Genomic DNA, 25479 nt, shown 5'->3' on the forward strand with positions numbered 1-25479 from the left:
TCAGATGAAGAAGAAATACCCGCATCTATTTCCAGAAGATTCGTCAACACCTTCAACAGCTTAAAATTTCGGGACGAAATTTATTTAACGGGTAGGTACTGTAGTGACCCGAACTTTTCCATGTTTATATATATTAATTGAGATTGATATTTACATGATTAAATGTTTTCAACATGTTAATCAATCAAACTTGTTAAGACTTGATTAATTGAAATATGTTTCATATAGACAATTGACCACCCAAGTTGACCGGTGATTCACGAACGTTAAAACTTGTAAAAACTATATGATGACATATATATGGATATATATATATAGTTAACATGATACTATGATAAGTAAACATATCATTAAGTATATTAACAATGAACTACATATGTAAAAACAAGACTACTAACTTAATGATTTTTAAACGAGACATATATGTAACGATTATCGTTGTAAAGACATTTAATGTATATATATCATATTAAGAGATATTCATACATGATAATATCATGATAATATAATAATTTAAAATCTCATTTGATATTATAAACATTGGGTTAACAACATTTAACAAGATCGTTAACCTAAAGGTTTCAAAACAACACTTACATGTAACGACTAACGATGACTTAACGACTCAGTTAAAATGTATATACATGTAGTGTTTTAATATGTATTTATACACTTTGTAAAGACTTCAATACACTTATAAAAATACTTCTACTTAACAAAAATGCTTACAATTACATCCTCGTTCAGTTTCATCAACAATTCTACTCGTATGCACCCGTATTCGTACTCGTACAATACACAGCTTTTAGATGTATGTACTATTGGTATATACACTCCAATTATCAGCTCTTAGCAGCCCATGTGAGTTACCTAACACATGTGGGAACCATCATTTGGCAACTAGCATGAAATATCTCATAAAATTACAAAAATATGAGTAATCATTCATGACTTATTTACATGAAAACAAAATTACATATCCTTTATATCTAATCCATACACCAACAACCAAAAACACCTAAAAACACTTTCATTCTTCAATTTTCTTCATCTAATTGATCTCTCTCAAGTTCTATCTTCAAGTTCTAAGTGTTCTTCATAAATTCTACAAGTTCTAGTTACATAAAATCAAGAATACTTTCAAGTTTGCTAGCTCACTTCCAATCTTGTAAGATGATCATCCAACCTCAAGAAATCCTTGTTTCTTACAGTAGGTTATCATTCTAATATAAGGTAATAATCATATTCAAACTTTGGTTCAATTTCTATAACTATAACAATCTTATTTCAAGTGATGATCTTACTTGAACTTGTTTTCGTGTCATGATTCTGCTTCAAGAACTTCGAGCCATCCAAGGATCCGTTGAAGCTAGATCCATTTTTCTCTTTTCCAGTAGGTTTATCCAAGGAACTTAAGGTAGTAATGATGTTCATAACATCATTCGATTCATACATATAAAGCTATCTTATTCGAAGGTTTAAACTTGTAATCACTAGAACATAGTTTAGTTAATTCTAAACTTGTTCGCAAACAAAAGTTAATCCTTCTAACTTGACTTTTAAAATCAACTAAACACATGTTCTATATCTATATGATATGCTAACTTAATGATTTAAAACCTGGAAACACGAAAAACACCGTAAAACCGGATTTACGCCGTCGTAGTAACACCGCGGGCTGTTTTGGGTTAGTTAATTAAAAACTATGATAAACTTTGATTTAAAAGTTATTATTCTGAGAAAATGATTTTTATTATGAACATGAAACTATATCCAAAAATTATGGTTAAACTCAAAGTGGAAGTATGTTTTCTAAAATGGTCATCTAGACGTCGTTCTTTCGACTGAAATGACTACCTTTACAAAAACGACTTGTAACTTATTTTTCCGACTATAAACCTATACTTTTTCTGTTTATATTCATAAAATAGAGTTCAATATGAAACCATAGCAATTTGATTCACTCAAAACGGATTTAAAATGAAGAAGTTATGGGTAAAACAAGATTGGATAATTTTTCTCATTTTAGCTACGTGAAAATTGGTAACAAATCTATTCCAACCATAACTTAATCAACTTGTATTGTATATTATGTAATCTTGAGATACCATAGACGCGTATACAATGTTTCGACCTATCATGTCGACACATCTATATATATTTCGGAACAACCATAGACACTCTATATGTGAATGTTGGAGTTAGCTATACAGGGTTGAGGTTGATTCCAAAATATATATAGTTTGAGTTGTGATCAATACTGAGATACGTATACACTGGGTCGTGGATTGATTCAAGATAATATTTATCGATTTATTTCTGTACATCTAACTGTGGACAACTAGTTGTAGGTTACTAACGAGGACAGCTGACTTAATAAACTTAAAACATCAAAATATATTAAAAGTGTTGTAAATATATTTTGAACATACTTTGATATATATGTATATATTGTTATAGGTTCGTGAATCAACCAGTGGCCAAGTCTTACTTCCCGACGAAGTAAAAATCTGTGAAAGTGAGTTATAGTCCCACTTTTAAAATCTAATATTTTTGGGATGAGAATACATGCAGGTTTTATAAATGATTTACAAAATAGACACAAGTACGTGAAACTACATTCTATGGTTGAATTATCGAAATCGAATATGCCCCTTTTTATTAAGTCTGGTAATCTAAAAATTAGGGAACAGACACCCTAATTGACGCGAATCCTAAAGATAGATCTATTGGGCCTAACAAACCCCATCCAAAGTACCGGATGCTTTAGTACTTCGAAATTTATATCATATCCGAAGGGTGTCCCGGAATGATGGGGATATTCTTATATATGCATCTTGTTAATGTCGGTTACCAGGTGTTCACCATATGAATGATTTTTATCTCTATGTATGGGATGTGTATTGAAATATGAAATCTTGTGGTCTATTGTTACGATTTGATATATATAGGTTAAACCTATAACTCACTAACATTTTTGTTGACGTTTAAAGCATGTTTATTCTCAGGTGAATATTAAGAGCTTCCGCTGTTGCATACTAAAATAAGGACAAGATTTGGAGTCCATGTTTGTATGATATTGTGTAAAAACTGCATTCAAGAAACTGATTTCGATGTAACATATTTGTATTGTAAACCATTATGTAATGGTCGTGTGTAACCAGGATATTTTAGATTATCATTATTTGATAATCTACGTAAAGCTTTTTAAACCTTTATTTATGAAATAAAGGTTATGGTTTGTTTTAAAAATGAATGCAGTCTTTGAAAAACGTCTCATATAGAGGTAAAAACCTCGCAACGAAATCAATTAATATGGAACGTTTTTAATCAATAAGAACGGGACATTTCACTATCCCCGTCTATAAGAACAAGGGGGATGCTCTAATATGTGGTAACTATAGAGGCATAAAATTATTTAGCCATACTATGAAGCTTTGGGAGAGAGTGACTGAGACTAGACTTCAACGCATTACATTTGTTTCGGAAAACCAATTTGGTTTCATGCAGGGCGCTCTTCGATAGAGGCAATCCATATTATTAGGAACCTTATGGAGAAGTATAGGGAAAAGCAAAAGAACTTAGAGATGGTTTTCTTAAACTTAGAAAAGGCCTACGATAGCATTCCATGAAACTTGATTTGGAAGACCCTTAATGGTAGAAGTATTCCGAGTAGATATATTAGTGTTATTAAAGATATGTACGAAGGTGCGAAGTCTTGCGTGCGAACGCCGGTGGGAAATACCGAAGTTTTCCCAATAGAAGTAAGCCTGCATCAGGGATCGTCCCTTAGCCCTTTTCTTTTCGCTTTGATTCTTGACGAGCTTTCTCGAGGGATACAAGAGGGTATCCCTTGGTGCTTGATTTTTGCTGATGATATTGTCCTTGTTTCTGAATCTAAGGAGGAGCTTAATAGAAGACTGGAGCAATGGAGGGTGACCTTAGAAGGTAATGGCCTACAAATTAGTAGATAAAAGACGGAATACCTTAGATGTGATTTTGGTAGAAACGATGATGAACAAGATGATGGAGTGAACATGTGCATTGGAGACCAGATCATGCATCCACAAACCTCATTTAGATACCTAGGCTCGATGCTCCACAAATCAGGGAGGATAGATGAAGACGTATCACACCGTATTAAAGTAGGGTGGGTGAAGTGGAGAGCAGCGACTGGAGTCTTATGCGATAGGGAAGATCTTCAAGGTGACAGTTACACCTGCCATGCTATACGGATCAGAGTGTTGGCCAATGACGAAAGCTCAAGAGAGAAGGATAGAGGTGGCAGAGATGAGGATGCTTAGGTGGACATGCGGTAAAATGATGTTGGATATGATTCCAAATAGTGTTTTTAGGGAGAACTTGAAAGTTAGAAGTATCATCGACAAGTTAAGAGAAGAACGACTTCGATGGGCATGTGAGGAGGCGACCTCTTACTGCACATGTTAAGAGAGTCGAGACACTTACAGTTGACGGTGTAAGGAGAAGGGGTAGACCTACTCGTAGGTTGGAGGATAGAATAAAGCTCGACTTGAAGGAGCTTTTATTGACCGAGGACATGACTTCTGATAGGAATGCGTGGAGGGCTAGAATTAGAATAGATGAATAGGCTTTGGTTTGTTCGTGTGTGTATGGGTAGGTGCGCTTGTGGTTATGGGTGAATGTGTGTATATATCTTCTCTATTGTGATCTACGTATGTATGTATCCTCATGTATAGTGTATTTTCGCGCTTTGCTTTTAATCAGGGCCCTGTATTGGTATTGGGTATGTATGTGTGTTCATGTATGTGTGGAGGTATGTGCATGTATGTATGTACGCAAGTGTAGGGTTTAGGGTTTGGATGCATGCATGTTTAGGTATGGTTGTTTTGGGGTATGTATGTTTATGGTTATTTTATGTGTGCATATATGTTTGCATTTTTTTATGTCTATGGATGTATGTAAGTATGTTTTTGTATGTATGTACGTGTGCGTATGCGTATGCGTATGCAAGTATGCTTATGTTTGTTTCTATGTTTTTATATGTTTATGGATGTAGGTATGTTAGTGTGCATGTATGTATGCGTGAATGTGTGTATGTATGTATATACGCATGTATGTTTCATGTATATATGTTTTATTTATTGTTTAGTTACTGAATTATGTATGTATGTATGTATGTATGTATGTATGTATGTATGTATGTAGGTATGTAGGTTTATGTTTGTAGATATGTATGTTTATGTGTGTTTTTTGGTTGTTGGTATAGCATTTCTATGTTCCCATCTATGTTTATTGTTCTTTTAGTATAACATTTATCGATTTGTCTTGAGCTCCGCAAAGCAGTCTAAGGTACGTTTATATATATATATATATATATATATATATATATATATATATATATATATATATATATATATATATATATATATATATATATATATTTTACGTCCCTATCATATGAGGCAACAGCAAGCGTCGATGTATTGGCGACTTGACTACCGTTTAAGGGCTAAATTGAACTCCATGCTTGATTTAAAACCCATGGAAATTTGATTCTACCATTTTCATGGCGCATCTTTTTATTACTTTTTATCATGTTTGTATTTATTTTATTTTATTTTATTTATTTATTTATTTCATTCTATTTAGATTATTTTACCTTATTTATTTTTATTCCTAATTTTATTTGTTTTATTTTATTTTTTCCTACTTTTTGGGCCAGAGGTCCTTATGGAAGCAATCTCTTTATCCGTCGATTATAGAGAGGGAGAACTTTCTCTACTCTTGTGAGTGTTTCACTCGGGGTAGAGAAATGATTTCTCTTTATTCTAGGATAGAGGTATGACTGTCTACGTCTCACCTCCCCCATACCTCACACATGTGGGATTGGATTTGTTTGTTGTTCTTTTTTTTACATAATTATTTTGTATGCAGTCATCAATATGTTGATGAATAAAGCAACAAGCCGTTGCTTGTTCTTTTTCATAACACGTGTTATTTTCTTTTATGGCATCTATAATGCCCATTGATTTAAGATGCATTTTTACTTTTATAACCCATGACATGTAGTTCTTCAAATTGATTCTAAAGGAGCAAATTTAAATTTTCCAGATTCGACATTTTCTGTTATCAAAATTAAAACAAACAATATGATAAATTAGAATCAATTTATATTTATAAGTAGTAAACAACAGAATAATGGCAGAATTACAAATAATAAAACGCCAAGGGAATGGCAGAAGAAATAAACTTCATCTCGTGGTATACTGAAAACAAGGATTATACATCGCATGACCAATACAATAGAGAAAATCATCTCGGGTGAATCATCTTTACAAAAACTTTTGAGAGTAGTAATTTGAGAAAATGAAGATTGATTTGTGAAAATGTGAAAACGGAGATGTTTAATTTATATTTGAAAAATATAGTCGTTGTAACGTTGTCAGTTGACGTTAACAACCGTTATGTATATATATGACCGTTGTAACGTCGTTAGTTGATGTTAACGACTGTTATGTATCCGTTGTATTAAAAATGATTTTAATAAAAGAATTTAATTAGTATAAATATGATTACTATAAATACGAAGATTAAGAGAATAAACATATTATGCATAAATAATAAATTTAATAATGAACATTAGTATTCATGAAATAAATAATGATTAGTTGCATAAGTAATCATAAATAAATGTTAGATAAAATAAATATAAATGTTAGTGAAGTTAATAAAAGTTAGATAACAGAAATATAATGTTAGTAAATATAAATAATACTTAGGCGACAATGTCGACCATATATCATTCAGGTGGTATAACCGACCATATATCACTTAGGTGGCATAGCCAACCATATTTAGTAAATGTTATGATTATCGTGCTGATAACGTGTTAATATTTAATAGTATATAACTAACTTTAGTGACCTATGCTCTAAATAAGAAATGTAATATTATAAGAACAGAGAAAAGAAATGTGAACTTCCAAAGTAAATTGAAGTATTGGTGCATCGTAATGCTTTCAATTCATTTGATATTTATACTACTAGGATTTACTATACAATTTCTATTTGTATTCGATATACATGTAGGTCAAACAGTAATGACAAAGAAAAATTGCTCATTCATTTAATATATCATAACAGATATTTGGATTTCCAAGATTTGTCGAATTATGTAACCGTTGCAAGATTACATGATGATATTTACGTTTACGGTCATTTTAAGTAAGGAAATAAAAAATATCCATTTACATATTAAGTCAGCTTAAAGCCTACGCCAAATACGCCATTCTCCATTTATAAATAAACAAACGGTCGTCATTTTTTTTAACACGGTGAAATTCCCCTTACCTGCTCGGTAATAAAGGGGCGGGAGACAATGTTATTCCGATCGACAACTCACCATTCTTTGTAGTGGAGATTTCAAGCCCATCGGATTAATTAACCGGTGAAATATCGACGGCAAATCTACCGATTAAGTTATATGTATATGTATATGAGTATGAGTATTTCGTTTACATTTCTTCCGATTTTGGTGGTTTTGCACTCGGGTTTACATCCCATAATTTGACAATTGAATCAACCGAGCCAGATGCAAGAAGTGATTCCTCACAGCTGAAACAAAATGAGTTTCGGTTGGTTGTGCTAATATACCAAAGGCAATTATAACTTCCCGGATGCAAGATGGGCGCAAGATCGTTTTCTTATGATAGAAAATTGCGGGTGTCTTTTGTAACTTCATTGTTAATCATTTTATTTCACAACGTTACCTATAACCTGTTTATGGGGCTTCGCTTATCGCTTCTTGGGTACTTGATCTTGCAGTTTATTCATACACATGGCAATGATTTCTGCAAGAAGATTGGCTATCAGGATTGGTTGCTGGTAAAATTCATGATTACCATGTTAATAAGCATTCAACAAAATGTTCACTATAAATCTCTCACATATTGGTAGATATTGTTATATTGTGGTCAATTAGACTCCAGTAATCAATATCACTTTATAACACGAGTTTTATATAGGAAGAGCTAGTGACATACGCTAACGAGTCATGTTCTGTATTCAGATGTCAGGAGCCTATTCCGGTGTTACAATGTAGTCCCCCCCCCCCCCCCTCCCCCCCCCCCCCCCCCCCCCCCTCTCAGACGATTACTTATTTACTGAATGGTTTTACCATATTCCAAAGATGGTAAAGTATGTGTCGATGGAGCTTGGTTGGGCTGGGTTGACTAGAACTTGTCCCCCTCTATATTTATAAATAATCAGTGTTTCAAGTATGACTGCACAAAAACCATTTTTTTATTTTGTAACAAGTTGTTTAGGAAGTTTATGCATCTACAATATTATATGGTTGACCTATTCATAAATAATTGGGTCAAAATTACCCCCATCATCCACGTTATTATTGTAACAACTGCGATATGAAGTTTCTTACAGGTGTTTTTCACCAATTATATTTGATGCCACTACCGAAGTTTAAATTTTGTCAACAAGTCCTGTGTAAGGATTATAGGACCCAAAACAATAAGATTAATCACTGAGCTTAATCACCCACTTCGACAAACGAAAGACAATAAAACGAAAAATTAAAGAACGCGAGATTTAACGTGGTTATATGTAATCGAATGTTGATTACTTTAATCCACTTACCAACTAGAGATATTTTATTGATTTAATTCGTAGATACATATGAGGGTTACAATAGGATGCTTATAATAGGTCAAAAACACCTTGGAGAACAAGAAAAAACATAAATATGGAAATTGCCCGTCAGGCACTAGCCGCGCCGCGCCCATATGGGACCGCGCCGCGCCTCAAAGGAATAACTCCGGACAGTAGGTTTCCCAATCTGATGCTCTGTTCACATGTTAGGCCTCGTCGCGCCTTCCAAGGCCGCGGCGCGCCTTCCTGTTCGTCCGGATCCTTTTGTTTTGATATTCTTCACATCCAACATCCTGACCCAGAGTGAGTTAACTGAGGTCATTGGTTACATTATTATCTTGCTTATATTTGACACCTTAGTGAGCTGTATTTCACATGTTTAAGTAACATAAAACTTGTGGATTGCAACTGCCATTGCTTTTTATTCATTTTTACCCTCTTAATGGTTTATCTTTTTATGTTTTGATGATAATCATCGTTTGAGAAGCTAAAATGCCCAATACCGACTAATTTGACTTGCGCTATTAGGTGTTCATCAACACAGATCTTTATGCAAGGGTATCTATTGCTGTTATGTTTAACAAATTATTATATACTTGGTTGATGTGATTGGCTCAAATGATGAAAAGTGGAACGCAGTCATCCCTCTCTATCATCTTTATGGGTTTTGTATCTGCTTTTGAGGTTAGTATCATTTAGATAATCAATTTTTTGACAGTTTTTTTTTTGGGGATATTCTATTTATTTAAATACTATTTGATAAATGGCAAAAGGGAAATTCCTGTGAAAAATGACAGTTTGTCAAATATGGTTAAAAGAAGTGAAGATTACTGATTTTGATGTTTAAAATGCCTGTGAACGACACTAACCTTGCTAAGGATCTGTATAATAAGTACAATGCGGTTAGCTTCTAGCCTTTTGTTTAATTTTTGTAGTTTACCTTATACTCGCTTCAGATTCAATCACTTTTCTTACCCTTTAGACATATATAATAGCACCGAGAGAATCTGATTTTGATTCCCAAAGGCTTGTCATGTATCTTTTCTTTTAGGAAATATGCAACATTTGCTATTAACTGCAAAGTTTATAAAGTTCAACCTTGAAATATGTAACATTTGCTATGGACTGCAGAAATATGCAATATTTTATTTTAAGTCATGATGCATCTGTTGTAGAAACGTTGAGATTCAGAGGTTCGGAAAATAGGCCATAGAGGGAACAAGGATGGCCTGAATCTGGTTTATATTAGATATTATCTACAGTTATTTTTGAAACTGTCAATTATGTGGACTGCACGTTTATTAAAATGATGATGTTGCGTAGGACTAGCAGTCAGTTATGAGCACTGCAAATTTATTGAAATGATGCCACTCCCATTTTTTGTTATCTTCATAATTCAAGGACAACAGATCGAAGTTGCAAGCATTGAGGCTTGTGTGTGTTGATATTAGACCTCTCATTGTAATATCCAAAATAACTGGGGACTGTTTTTGCCTACTTTCAAAATTTAAGGAGTGAAACTTGTTAAGCTGCAAAAGTTGTTATAAATATGGAATAGTCAAGATTTCTAATTCTAATGCTCATTCTAATAATCTCAGCTGGAGTATATCTGCAATTGCATCTGCTGCACCTGTTGATGTAACTCCCCTAAGGTGTGGAATCAATTTTTTACATTTGTTTTTTTTTGGGTTTATTTAATATTTTGGTATTTTAATAACCAGTTATATTTCATATCGGAGTGATATTTTCTTTTGGTTTATCTCATTTATTGGTAATTTGATCGGGCACTTCAAGTTTTGTGAAATGATGTTGCGTAGGACTAGCTGGCTACTGATCATGATTAACATCCCTCTTTCATGATGTCACTCCCGTTATTTGTTTTCTCCTTCAGTTCAGCTGGAGTATACGGTATACCATTTTTGATGTAACTTGCCCAAGGTAAGGAGTTACCATTTTTGTATTTGTTTTATTTTTGGTTTTATTTCATATCTTGGTATTTTTTTTTTTTTTTTTTTTTTTTTTAAGAACGGCTTGTTAGTTGTTAGACTCACTCACACATCCACACAGGAGGAAACCGCGGACCCTTAACTGGTATCCAAGGGCAGACAGCCAGGAATTCCACAGAAAACCCCTGGTGGGACTCGAACCTGAGACCTCCCATAGAAGCTCAGTCCTAGCACCCGGTACCGTTGAAGCATTGCTACGTTGTTTCATATCTTGGTATTCTAATAACAATGCTTCTGTCTTCTTTCTTATACATAAACATTGCATCTTTTTTCGGGTATTTTTAGGGTTCTGTGGCTTTTCTAATTCAATCATATTTAACAAGAAACTCTCTTTTTCAATCTTCGAGCCCGTTATTGATTGGACATGTTATACCCCCACTTAAATAATGATATGGGCTATATAAATACCCTTAGCACTCTTTCAAATTTAAGTAACAAGTCCACAGGTATGTAAAACTCTTTGTGATGCGTGTATATTTCTATGGTAGCTTATTTATGGGTTGCCAATATGTATGGGTGAAAGAGGGAGGTTAATCTTCGTTGAAAAAATTTGATGACAAGACAATATGAACTATTAAAGTTATCCTGCTTATGTCGTCACATTTATAATAAAGATTTAACTCACTTTACACCTTCCTTACCCCTTTAGATATCTATAATAGCAACTAGCGAATTCGATTTTAATTCCCACAAGCTTGCGATATTTTTTTTATTCTTTCAGGAATATGCAACATTTGCTATGGAGTGCAGAATTTATAAATTCCTACCTCGAAGCAAGAGATTCTATACTTTTTGATGCTTTATCATCTGAAAATTTACTTGTCGAAGAATATCACATGGAAAAGATGAACACGTGGCTACAAGTGAGGTGTCATGTTTGTTCCTTGATGAGCTTGAAGTATTATCATGGAGTGAACTCGAAGTTTTACTTTTTATACATATATAAGTAACACATTTTATGTATTTTTTTTTTTTTTTTTTTAAGTCATGATGCATCTTTTGTAGAATGATCAACGTTGAGATCATAATGCCACTCCCATTATCTGTTTTCTTCTTCAAGGACAAGAGAAGTTGCTAACATTGAGGCTTTCGTATGTTAATATCGGACCTTAAATTTAGCTGGACTATACCTGCAATGTATCTGCGCCTGTTGATATAACTCGCCCAAGGTAAGGAATGGACTTTATTGCATTTTTTTTTTTAGTTTTTTCTTTTTGATATCTTGGTATGCTACTGATAATAATGCTTCTGTCTTTCTTTCTTACACATAAAATTTGCATCTTTTTCAGCAGTATGGTTCAGTGAACGGAGCTTCACTTTTTTCACATCCGATTTTAGTGTATCTACTTTAATAAGCATAGCCGCATAGGTGTGCAAAACTCTTTTGTATGTTCTGGGTAGCCAATCCATATGGACAAAAGAGGGAAGTTAAGCATCATTGAAGGAATATGATGAGAAGACAGTGTGAACTAGTGGTCTTATTATTTTGCTTATTGCATCATATTATAATAAAGTTTTAACTCACTTTTCACCTTTTTACCGTATCTAAATAGCACCTGAGAGAATTTTATTTTGATTCCCAGACTTGTGATTCATTTTTTCGTTCAGGAAGGATGCAACATCTGCTATGAACTGCGGAACTCATAAATCCCATCTCTAATCTTGAAGCAGGGGATTTGGTACTTTTTAACGATTCGAAGAATATGACAAGGAAAAGGTGGACAGGCAGCTGCAGGTTTGGTGTCACATTCATTCATGTGATGTGCTTTTTTTTTAGAACGGAAATATTGGCATCGAATCCTCTCATTTACCATCCACACACCCGTTAGGAAGAAACTCCTCGCATCCATCGCGCAAAGAGAAAAATCCCCCCTCAGGATTTGAACCTGCACCTATTTTTTCAAGGATACAGGCCCAGAACCAACTGAGGCTTTTTACCACTCAACCAATAGTTCGGTGGTTTCATATGATGTGCTTTAACTATACTTACAGATTGAACTCATTATTTTACTCTCAATTTTTAAACATAACACATTTTCATAGCTATCACGCACTTTGCGAAATTCAAACGGTCGTGTCATCAGATTGCAACATGTGTATGCGCGTGATAAAAACCCATGTGACCCGACCCGTTTATTACATCTATAAATACACTCCAAAAGTGTATATACACATTTACCACACTAACCCTTAATGGTGGATATACACATTACACTCACACTATTCATATTGAAAACCTTGCGCAGTACCTGTAAGTGTCCCAGCAGGCTGGCATTTTGAGCAATACACCTTCCTATCTTAGAGTTATTGCAAAATAATTTGTAACTCAGCCGAGTTATTTCATAGTTGCAATGTTATTTGTACAATTGTAACATTCCACCTTACCGCGACCACAATATTGTCCGCTTTGCCCGTAGGCGCACGGCTTTTTCTTGGTGACCACACGAGGATTTCCCAGGAGGTCACCCATCCTAGTACTACTCCCGCTCGAGCACGCTTAATTGCAGAGTTCTCATGGGATCTGCTGTGCTTGTAGCCTCAAAACGCGTTGTATCTGGTAAGGATGGAAGTTACCTTATAAGGGACTCAAACAATCTTACACAATCCGATGTGGGACGGGGTGTTACAAACTCCCCCACTTAGAATTCCTGACGTCAGGCCGAAACAAATTGGTACACAGGATCTATACCTCAGGAGATGCACGAGCCGAGTACTCGTTACACCCCGAGAGGCTAGAAACTCCCCCACTTAGAATTCCTGACGTCAGGCCGAAACAAATTGGTACACAGGATCTATACCTCAGGAGATGCACGAGCCGAGTACCCGTTACACCCCGAGAGGCTAGTACTCTGATACCATCTGTAACATTCCACCTTACCGCGACTACAATATTGTCCGCTTTGCCCGTAGACGCACGGCTTTTTCTTGGTGACCACACGAGAATTTCCCAGGAGGTCACCCATCCTAGTGTGTTTGGTAAGGATGGAAGTTACCTTATAAGGGACTCAATCAATCTTACACAATCTGATGTGGGACGGGGTGTTACAACAATCATCAGCAGTTCAAAGACCAACAATGTCATCAGTTGTATTCATGTTAGAAGGCGAAAACACAAAAGAGATGGAGGCACAGCTCCAGGCAGACTTGTCTATCTTTTAGTACGCAAGTAGGGGACCACATGCAGATGTCACATGAGTTGAAGGGTGCGGTTGATAAGAGGCCGAGCTTGCGCCTGCTGACATCGATGCCAAAAAGTACAAGGATGAAGCTGGCGATGGAGAAGGTGTCTTTTGTAGCTTCATTGTTAATCATTTTATTTCACACCGTTACCTATAACCTGTTCATGGGGGTACTTGGTTATTTAGTTAACTTAGACATTGCTTCACTTTCTTCACATCTAATTTTAGTGGATCCACTTGAAAAACCACAGGTATGTAAAACTCTTTGCTTGCGTATATATCCAATGAAGATGTATTTTTTTGAAGTCTTTTCTATTGATTTATCTGTTTTCATTTGTTTATTAGTAATAGGCTTTGTGAGGCGTGTATATTTTATCAAGCGTGTATATTTTATGGACTATGGTATCTTATGGGTTTGCCCATGCATATGGGTGAAAGAGGGAGGTTAATCTTCGTTGAAAAAATTTGATGACACGTAATGATACGCATACCGAATACCCTACCCAGTATTCACAAATCACTCGAAAGGAACCTCCTGCAGACGTAATCGGTCCCTGAACGACGTGTGGCTGACGTCATGTTGTAGTGAAACAAGAAGACCAAAACCGACGAATGGATTGGAACCAGTACACGGTTCCCGGACGACGTAGGAATAAGTCATGATGTAATCTAGCGAGAAGACCGAATCCGTCAAGTAATTGGGAATCGGTTCACGTTGCACAGCTCACAGGAGTGTTTACACGTAAGCCCAATAACAAGACAGTATTACACGTAAGCCTGGCATATTAGCCCTAAGAGGCTTGGGTCCAACTCCCAATGTTGCTCTGCCCATAATAGACACATTAACATACTCGGGCCATGATAGCAAAAACTCTAGTGCTTGCCTATAAATATGCTACTATCATTACCAAGAATAACACAAGTCACATCACAATTATTCTGATATCACAGTCATTTACTCACTTGAGTCCAATACCCAGTCGAATTAACATTGTAAGTTGGAATGAATTGATTGATTTCTCATTAACATAGCCAAGTATATATACAGAATTACATACGCGTGTTTCCTTAATCATCTAACTAACTAGTCACAACACAATTATAGGGATGAGATTGTATATAGAATATATTCCAAAAATATGTTATGGACAGTTGTGATATGGTTGACTATTTATGGTTGACTATATCTACGTTATTAAACATAGATTGGTTACGCGCTACCCTCCCGAGATCCTCATCTCCAACAGGTTTTTTTTACGGGACCGAAGAGCAAACAACCAATCGCCAAATATTCCCTCACTCTTTAGCACTCAAGATCAACCAGATACCCCATCCCGAGTCTTAACTCACTTCACACCTTCCTTGCCCCTTTAGATATCTATAATAGCAACTAAAGAATTCGATTTAATTCCCTCAAGCTTGCGATATATTTTTTTTTCCGGGGATATGCAACATTTGCTATGGAGTGCATCATTCATATTAATTCCAACCTCGAAGCAGGAGGTTCTATACTTTTTGATGCTTTATCATCTGCAGATTTACTTGTCAAAGAATATCGCATAGAAAGGTGCACGCAGTGGCTACAAGTGAGGGGTCATATTTGTTCCTGTGATGTGCTTGAAATATTATCACCGGGTGAACTCAAAGTTTTACGTATTGATACATATCACATTTTATGTTTATTTAAGTCATGATGCATCTTTTGTACAATGACCAACGTTGAGATGCAGAGGTTGGAAATATAGACCAAAGAGGATACGTGGTTAGGTAATGTTGCTTATTTTGGCTTATCTTGTTTCTGTGTAATTTGACTAGCTCGCTATAGATCATGATGCCACTCCCATTATTTGTTTTCTTCTTCAACGACAAGAGAAGTTGGTAACATTGAGGCTTTCGTGTGTTGATATCAGACCCTAAATTTAGCTGGATGTGTAAATCTAATCGAGTGGCCAGCCCACAAAACCAATAGGTATTAGATATATCTAAAGGTCTAAGAACATTATATGTTGTCAACGACATGTATCATATCATCATATTTTTTTTACAATTTTCACAATTGGTAGCATGGTATATTAGCCAAAAATGAACTTAGCTCCTTAGCTCACGATTTGTCATTCAACATATAGCATGTCAATTTGCAACTCTTCTAATGGATCGCAAAGAAGTTGCTAGGTATGACCTATAAAAGACCATCGAGACAGCATATACCCACAAACGAACATATTATCGGATACTTTTAACAAACACGTGTAGGTAACGCAGACTACACAACGACCAGACCTATCTCCGCGTGATCACTTGACTGCAACTGACCAAGCATCAAACGACAACCACACATTATATATAGTCTTTTCAATACTATATACTTAAAATACAAAACTACAAGTTGGTGCAGTAACATGACTCAAGCTTACTATTAATGACTTGTTTTGTCACCAATCCGCTGCTACCTTCAGCAAGAATTATTAGAGCCTGTAAAGTATTACAAGAAGCAAATGAAAATCAACAGAATACAAGTAGTAGCTGTTAAAAAACCTCTATTGTATTATACGATCAGATTATACATTTTTGAATGAGACGAATAACGCTCAGCTGTACAGCTTGGAAAGAAGGAAAAGATATGCCCATAAAGAATTACTGCTACTCCCATTACAAGTGACATAAAAACGAGAATGAAACCGAGCAGACTCCACGAAATGGGGAAACTTAGTTGACAAGGGAAGTTTAAAATAACCGGAAGAAAAGACTTGTTGAACCATCACCAAAGGATCTTATATCGGCTGGTCTAACCAGAGCTCTGCATAAAGGGCATGTTCTCTCCCTTTCAAACCTGAAAATGTAACAATTGGTCAAAATATAAGTACTAAGCATTTTTTACAAAATTATCAATAAAGAAAAAGAATCTATCGTACAGTGAACATTATCAACTACTAACTGAAGTTAGATACTCATGTTTTTCCGCAAAAGACTGCTTAATCTTTAACTATCTTATGGAGCTGCGTTTTTAAACTTTGCATTAATATTTCTATTAAGTACATTCTTTGGGCATTAAATTAGCTATTGGTATATTCTTTAGATAACTATAACTATTACTCTATTACTTCTGATTATATATAGCTGATCACAAATAAAGAAATTAGGTATACGATGTTATATATGATAATAAACTAGGAGAATCTAACCATTCTGAAACGCAGTCCTCACAGAAAATGTGGTTACAGCACAGCAAAACTGGAGCCTGCATCTTTTCTTGGCATATAGCACACATGTCACCTGCCTCACTTACCTGATAATAAAATACAGTCATGAAAACACAAAACATACAACAACACATTGTTTGACATTTTGACTCGACTTATACTTTAAGTTACCGGTTATTAGTTGAATATCTAAAACCTATATGCAACATTTGCTCATTCATATCAGTGTCATTTTGGGGGTTAATGGATGTAAAGAGTTATGATCTATTGTAGTATCTCATAACACATAAAGCTTATTATGACACCTGTTCTATTGTTGCATATGATCCATAATGCATTTCTTTTCGTGACAAAGCCTTCAATGCAGAATAGAAGGATCCAACCTATAGAAAGAGAGACAAAATGCATTTCATCACTCAAATACTACATAAAAATGTTATTTCATGTAAAAAGATGTCACGGAAAACTTTACAGGCTAACCACATCTTTCTTTTCAATTAGTTAAAGACCAAAAGTTTAAAAAATACGGAGTAAAAAAAATAGATAATTAAGAAAAGAAAAAAAAAAAAAAAAAACACATACCTTCTCCACAACTGATGTAAGCTTGAATATTAGATATAACCCCGTTATCAAAGAAGAAAAGAGGCTACCATATTCTTTGTTCAAAAAGAATCGGTACCAAACTGGAGTGGGCAAAAATGCACGGTATAGCAACAGTGTGTACTCGACCAAAGTCAGCATTTGACCCTATATACAAAGGTATCCATCAGAAAATTATAAATATATGACAAGTCATGACAGAACTTATGGTACCTGCCATTCGTATGGTACATATTTTATGTTAAATCACCTTACCTGTCTACGAAAATTATGGCCCCGTCCATTTTTATAGTACATAAGGAGTACTAATTTAAAAGTCATTGCTGCCTGCCGGACCATTGTATCTGTAGGAAATAAATGTATCGTAACCAAATGAGTATGCATGATGTACTATCGTTTAAACAAGTAAAACAAAATAAAGAAACAATAATCAATTAATTGCATACCATTAACGATTATTATGAATATAGCATGCCAGAATGGCGGTATTGTTTTTGGCGGAACCATGAACAGCGGGTAGCAAAGATCATCATTCTGATACCACCAGTACACTCCAACCACATGAAGCATAAAAATTATACTATAGCCAACGAGAACCGATAATTTCCTCTCCCCCTGCAAAATTCATTAATCATTACATTTTGCAGGACATGACTGAAGGGCGCTTTGCACCATCTTTTAATTAAAGTAATACCTTTAACGCAGTTTGCTTCCGAAGAATATCATTTGACTTGTACATGAAAGCAGTTACATAGATTGTCACAAAGAAACCTACAATTAATCATGAGCACAAAAAATAACATAAGTTCTCAGGTAAAAATACAGTTCAAATTGAGCACCAAATTAAAAGATTTAGCATAAAAGATAAGTACTCAACCCTGTACCTTGCAAGTGTTGCCGAATGAAAACAATAATCAACAGCAACGAAAACGGAAGAATCTGTTCAATCCACCTCGAAACTTGCTGCAAATCATACCTCTCTTGATTCGATGAATTAGTGTTACTATTATCACTCCCATTACCACCGGTCGTGCCATCCACATCACTTGCATCACCCAACTCCCTCTCTCTACCACCATATCCGCCTACATCAACTGATTCTCCACTATCCCCAACATCTTCCTCTTCTTGCTCTCCATCCCCCATTATCCGAATCGAAACCTCCCCTTCATTACTACCACCATCACTACTGTTAACAGCACTAACTGAATCACTCAAATTATTACTGTGATGATGCGAAATCAAGCTCTCAGATTCATGATCATCATTACTTGACCTCGGTCGTAGAAAACCAGAGTATTCAAATAAAGTGGCTACAGGAGCTTGTAGAAAACGAACTATCGGAAACGAAGACGTTGATGATGGATTTGATGTAACTGAATTAGAATTACTAACATAAGTATCTGAATTTGTTGTAGCAACACCTACTGTTTCCATCAGTCACTGTGTGAAAAGTATAAACCCTAAAAACTTCAAACTACAAATGAACTCCGCAAACTGATCGAAAAGTTTTCATCATTCACAGTACATAAATACTAATTTCGTGCTTTATTAAACATCAATCAACAGTCTTTTAGCTAAAAACGCAGCAAATTGATAGAAATCGTGATCATTTTACATAAAGTTGACCTTAATTTACTAGCATAAGTATCCAAATTCGTTGTAGCAATACCTATACTTCAGATTCAATCAATTGCTGCTATATAAACCCTAATTTGTTCCTTCAGACGTTAATTAGCGTCCTTCGAGCGGCATATGACCATACAACTTAATTGTAACTGCAACGAAATTTAGACGAGTTGTAATGATTATTGAGGATTATGATGATGAATTTATAGAATATGGTCAGAAGCATTAATTTATGATGATGAATTATTAACAACTTTGATTTTTTATTAATAATAATAGGAGAACAAAAGGAATTTTAGGGTTTTTCGGTTGAGGTTTGAGATGAAAAAATCACAGTGGTTTAATTTTATAATTTGAGAAACAATATATTAGAAAATTAGAAAATGAGAGTTGAATTTAATGAGATAAAAATAGTAAGATTGAAACGGGCAGGGCAGGGCAGGACAGTGCAGGGCAGGGCAGGGCAGGGCAGGGGCTTGTTTGAGAACGGGACGGCAAGTGAAGAAAGCATCTTGAAGATAAATGGCGACAGGCACGGGACAACCTACCCTTGACATTCTCTCTCTTTTCTTTTTATTCCTTTCTTTTCTTTAATTTCATTAATTATTAATTATTGATTTATTAATAATTAATTACAAATTACAATGTCCATCAATTATTACAAATAAAATATTAGGCCGTTAGTACTGTGGTTTGTTTAAATTATCATCACAACACCTAAACTTATTTTTTTGCGTAGTTAGTATCTAGGTTTTGTTTACCTTTAGTGAATAGTACTCGTTGCTAACTGTTGTTAAATTTTAACAGCTAAACTCTCACATGTGCCACGCATGTGTGGGTATATTCGTCCGTTTCATTATTTTAATTCATATAAAATCCTCACATCTTTTCTTATTATTTTAATTCATCTCAATATTTCAAGATTCCACGGGTGTGCTTCAGATCTAAAATCAAGATCGTGCCATATTCCAGCGCCGACAAGGTTTTATATAACAAACCCGTAAGATTCCGGGCGACCTGGGAATCCAACTCCATCAGGCTTCAATACATTCTTTTTGTTCTCCAAATTCTAATTTGAATCCATATTCGATTGGTGGTGGGTTGGCTTTTGTGATTTCACTGGACGATATGACCATCTGTAACTTATCTTTTACCCCAAATTTTTATTTCCATTTATTATTTCTCTCCAGACAATCAAAGCCTCACACACCGACTCACTCCAACAACTCCTTCGATTCACTCCATTGATACATTCGGGCGTCATACAATCGATTGAAGGTGAATTGAGTTGTGGTTTATTGTTGCGCCGATTTATTGTAGTTTGTGCAGATCTTTGTGGTGAATAAATAATTTTTCTTATATATTTTTTGAACGTGGGTTTTTGATTATAGGAGATTATATGAGTTGTACAAGGAATTGACTTGATATGTTTACTAGAAAAGAGAATGAAGATGATATCGTACTTGCAAGATCCAGATACTTTATCATCTTTTTTCCATAATTTTAATGGTAATTTTCCAATTTTTTTGTTTTATGTTCTTCTGTTTTTTTATATGGTGAATGGTACTTCGCATTTCAGTTCTTTACTGAAATTAATACAAACAAAATTAAAATAAACGAGTTCATTATTTTAACTATGCCTAGCATATTACTGAAATTAAATTAAAGGAGTTCATTATTTTAATGAAACGGACGAATATACCCTCACATGCATGGCACATGTGAGGGGTTAGCTGTTAAAATTTAACGACAGTTAGCATGGGTACTATTCACAAAAGTTAAATAAAACCTAGTAATGATAATCTGAACAAACCACATGTACTAACGGCGTAATTTTTTCTATTATAAATTACAATATTTAATATTAATAATTAATTACAAATTACATTGATGTTTTGTAACTTATATACGTCATGTTTTAGTTGTTTAAAAAAAAATTCATGTTTTATTTTCATCTCCATGTTATTACGTTGTTTTGGGTCATTTTAATTATATTATAAACTTTTACGATAAATTTTCTTGGCCCAGTAAATTTAGTGGATCCGTCGTAGAAGTGAGTATTGAACGGGTGAAATTCATTTTTTTTAGATTCTAAATGGTAAGTTATGGTTTTCTAAGTGATAAAGCATATTTTCATTAGTTTTTGTATTGAATGGGTGAAAACTATTACTCCATCCGTCCCAAAAACACTATTCACTTTAGACAATTCATCAATATATCTTAAATTCAACAAAAATTCAACTAAGACACTTTTATTGGGACGGATGGAGTATTTTTTAGATTCTAAATGGGAAGCTATGGCTGTCTATGTGATCAAGCATATTTTCTTTAGTTTTTAATTGAAAGTTATGGTTTTCTATGTGATCAAGCATATTTTCAACTAGGGTTAGAAACATGTTTGAGTGCAATTAGAGGGAAAGTTTTTTGGATTTAACGAAGCTAACCTTCGGTTCGATTACCGCGACAACCCTAGCCGAGATTATGATCTCGGAAGGGTAGTTAAAGGCTGACTGCCGGCCGATGGACGTCACTGATCGGCGATGAAGGGAAAAAGCCTACGGTCTACTTTAATTGTTTGGATGACCGTCTATTTATAAGAGAGAATTAGGGTTTTGAAAGTAGACTTATGGGACGCCCATGGACCAAGCCCAGGTGTCCGGCCCAATTGACCATGTACATCTTCACTATGCCTTTGTATTTTCTTCTTTAACATATTGTTACGAAGCGTTTTATAACATATACAATTTTGACCATTAAGAAACAATAAATGGTCTCTCAAAATAAATCGATATTGTTGGATGGGTCAAGATCATTTTTTTATTAAAAAAATAGTAGATAAACACAACCAAAGAGAGGTTGACTAAACGACTCCTCAACATCGGTCACGGAGGAGTGGTTCGCTAGTTGTTTTCGATGTCTATAACGAGTAATTTTAAATTGTTTCACAAAAAAAAAAAAAAAAAAATTGCACAGCCCTTAGGGCTGTCGTTAGTACGCTTTAAAATATTGTAAATTTTGATAACCGTCTTTATGAAAATGACTAATAACCGCAATGTATAAATAATTAATGCATGTTAACGATAACCTTTAAAGCTGTCGTTAGCATTTTCAAAAAAAAAAAAAAACACTATTTATTTAATGTTGTAATTCGATTCCATACTTAAATAATAATGATGAATAAACCATAGATCCAATTATTCATGGTAATTATTAAAAAGAATAAAGAAGTTTTTAATTGATAAACTAACTTTAATTAAATATACTCGATGCTGGTAGATGATGATATGAGCATTAGGCGAGTTGAAAATTATTTAACTAATATAAATCAGTGATTTGATACTTATAGAAGGTATACTGAGGGTAGTCATTCGGCGTCCCTCAATCGCTTAGTGATACGCTTTATCTCATCTGGCAGCGATCTAACAGCACTTTAAGACCCTCTTTCCACCCTAAAGAATAAAAAGTAGATCTCTATATGATCTGTGAAGTGAAAGACTAGTCATCATCTTATTGAATTAATTCCATTTAAGAAGTAGAAGTAGGGTCACTAAAGCCCATCTATTCAATAAGACAGTTAAGTAGGTTGTAAAACTCGACACTTCAACAAAAATTGACCATTAAATTTATGAGTTTCTCAGAGCACCCGTAACATACAATATACCTATACCTATATATACCATAACAATCCACATTTATTTTACAACTCTCACATCAATTCTTTGTATCTTACTTATTTATATTTATTGTTTTAACGTAAAATGAATAATATCGATTACGATTTGCAGGATATTGTACAAATAGCCAACGCGTACGATCCGGAAAAACAACTCGAATATCTTGATTTTTTAGATGCATGTGATGAAGATAATCGAGAACCTATTCCGAGAGGTCCAAGAAGATTTTTCATATAGATCAGGTTGGAAGGACTAAACTTTTGTGGGATGATTATTTTTCCGACACATCAACCTTTCCCGAAGATAGATTTCGAAGACGATTTCGAATGCGCAAGCCATTGTATAACCGTACATGCGTAGGTATACTCAATTATTCTCAACAACCTATTATTTCATACTTTAGATTTTTTTCATCAAAGACAGGATGCAACCGGTTTACGCGGGTTTACTATTTATCAAAAAGTCACATCCGCTATACAATTAGCATATGGTGTTGCTCCCGATATTCTTGATGAGTATTTGCATATTGGTGAAACCACATCATATCAATGTTTAGAAAAATTTTGCAAAAGTTTTATACATTTATTCACGGGCGAGTATTTGAGAAAATCGAATGCCCATGATGTTCAACGTTTAATTACAAAACATGAACAAATACATGGTTTCCCAGGCATGCTCAGTAGTCTTAGATTGGGTTGGAAAAACTGTTCGGTCGCTTAAAATGTCAATACACACGAGGCGATCATGGTCACCCAGCAATAATGTTGGAAGTGGATGCCTCGTATGATTTGTGGATTTGGCACGCTTACTTTGGACCAGTTGTTTCAAACAATGATATTAATGTGTTAAACCAATCTGATTTATTTAAAGACTTACTTGAAGATATAGCTACACCGTGTAACTTTGTCAATGGGAAGCATTTCACAAAAGGGTAGTATTTAGCGGATGAAATTTATCCTGATTGAGCGACACTTGTGAAATCGTTTGATATTGGCTAAAAAGTCACGTTTTACCCCAGATATTTAGTCCTAAAACATTAAAGATATAAATTATCTTCGGATTAAGCGTTTATTTGCTCTATTTGATAGATCAAGTGATTATGAAGACAATACAAGAAGAATCGACGAAAACGGGCTTAAATCGAAGAATCTAGAGCGAAAACGATGAAACTCAAGTTACGACCCCGAAAACCAAGTTATGATCCAAGAAATCAGCAAAAACGACCAAAGAAGACCAGGCACACGACCTGCAAAGGATGATTTGCGCACGGCAGCTGCCTCACCCGGGCATGACACCCACACGGCTACTTCACACGGCTTGCCCAGTGTGCACAGCCGTGTACACGGCCTGCCCATCAGGATGTTTTGGATATAAATAGGTCATTTGTAATCCATTTCAATCACACACTTCCCACTTCACACTTCTTACTAAATACTTCACCTTAGACACTTTCGAGGCCTTCTCACCTCCGAGCAGGAAATTTAGTACCCGGAGGCGAATGCCGAAGATCGTGGTAGGAGCTGTGAAGAGGTCGAAGTAGTCACTTTTGTACTTTCAAAACTTGCTTAAACTACTGGTACTTTTATCCCTTTACTCTATCTGTTATAATACTTTCTATTCATATGATGATAGATGATATTGTTGCCATGATTAGCGAGTAGTTATCTTTAAGTGCTTGTTATGATGTAGTTAGTTACAATGCTGAAATAATAAACTATGTAAGCGTGATGTCGTTGAGATGTTTTCCGATTATGATTTAAACTCAATCGCGTTTCCAACTAATAGAATATGGTTATTGGCTCTGTTATTGGGAAGTCGCAAACCCCGATTCAGAGTACACTATATGTGTCACCCCTTGATAAGAAACATTGTCGGATACATAGTGCGTTTGTCACAGGCACAACGGTTGTAGTAAGGCAGCCTACACTATGGATTCCGACAGCCGATCTTTCGTAATGGAAACTCTGACTGAGATACGTGGTACATGGTTGGGTCTGAGCTATGTCTGCATAGTCACTAGCATTTAAACATCATAAGCGTATGAGGAGGCACAACACTTGTAGTACTCTATACCTCTGCCGTGTATGGCCATGGAAGCTGATCTTCAGTGGGGATACAGTACATTGCACCATAATGCCTTCTAAAGCATTGCACCCCGCTTTGAGGGATTCTTGGTTAATTAAGGAACTGTTTGTTTAAAACCCATAAAGGATTGGACCGTTAGGATAACAGAACATGTTCATGGAGATTACTTTGTAACTTAGCCATGGTGTTTGTAAGTAGCTAGAGGGGGTGAATAGTTACTTAATATGATTTTTAAAACTTTTTCGATGATCAATACGATATGAACAATAATTGATCACGTTAGTCAACTCAAACTATTGTGTAGTGTGTTTATGTTTATAATGATGCGAAAAGTAAAGTAAAGAGCATAAACACAAAGATTTATAGTGGTTCGGGTGGATGTTAACTAATCCATCTTAATCCACTCCCCAATTCATTAATTGGGATTTGTTATTTCACTAAACACTTTTCTCCAAATCCGG

At 35.0% G+C, this 25479-nt stretch overlaps 1 protein-coding gene across 4 annotated transcripts; it reads right to left on the reverse strand.

Moving 5' to 3' along the window:
* Positions 1-15904: 15904 nt before the first annotated feature.
* On the reverse strand, positions 15905-19696 carry LOC139893008 (uncharacterized). Of its 4 annotated transcripts, XR_011774305.1 has the most exons (10): positions 18515-19696; positions 18325-18401; positions 18077-18245; positions 17886-17974; positions 17613-17777; positions 17336-17413; positions 17013-17116; positions 16395-16660; positions 16245-16302; positions 15906-16138 (listed from the first exon to the last, which is right to left on the reverse strand). XR_011774305.1 is itself a non-coding variant. In XM_071876142.1 (8 exons), exons 1-8 carry the CDS (start codon positions 19065-19067, stop codon positions 16555-16557), a joined length of 1341 nt encoding a protein of 446 aa, XP_071732243.1. In that variant the 5' UTR covers positions 19068-19696; the 3' UTR covers positions 15905-16554. The 4 variants fall into 4 exon arrangements, 1 of the variants encoding a protein (XP_071732243.1); XR_011774303.1 differs by having other exon boundaries at positions 15905-16302; XR_011774304.1 differs by having other exon boundaries at positions 15905-16138; positions 16245-16660.
* Between the last annotated feature and the right edge of the window lie 5783 nt (positions 19697-25479).

This window comes from Rutidosis leptorrhynchoides, chromosome 2 (genome assembly GCF_046630445.1).
Source record: "Rutidosis leptorrhynchoides isolate AG116_Rl617_1_P2 chromosome 2, CSIRO_AGI_Rlap_v1, whole genome shotgun sequence".
NCBI classification, from domain to species: Eukaryota; Viridiplantae; Streptophyta; class Magnoliopsida; order Asterales; family Asteraceae; genus Rutidosis; species Rutidosis leptorrhynchoides.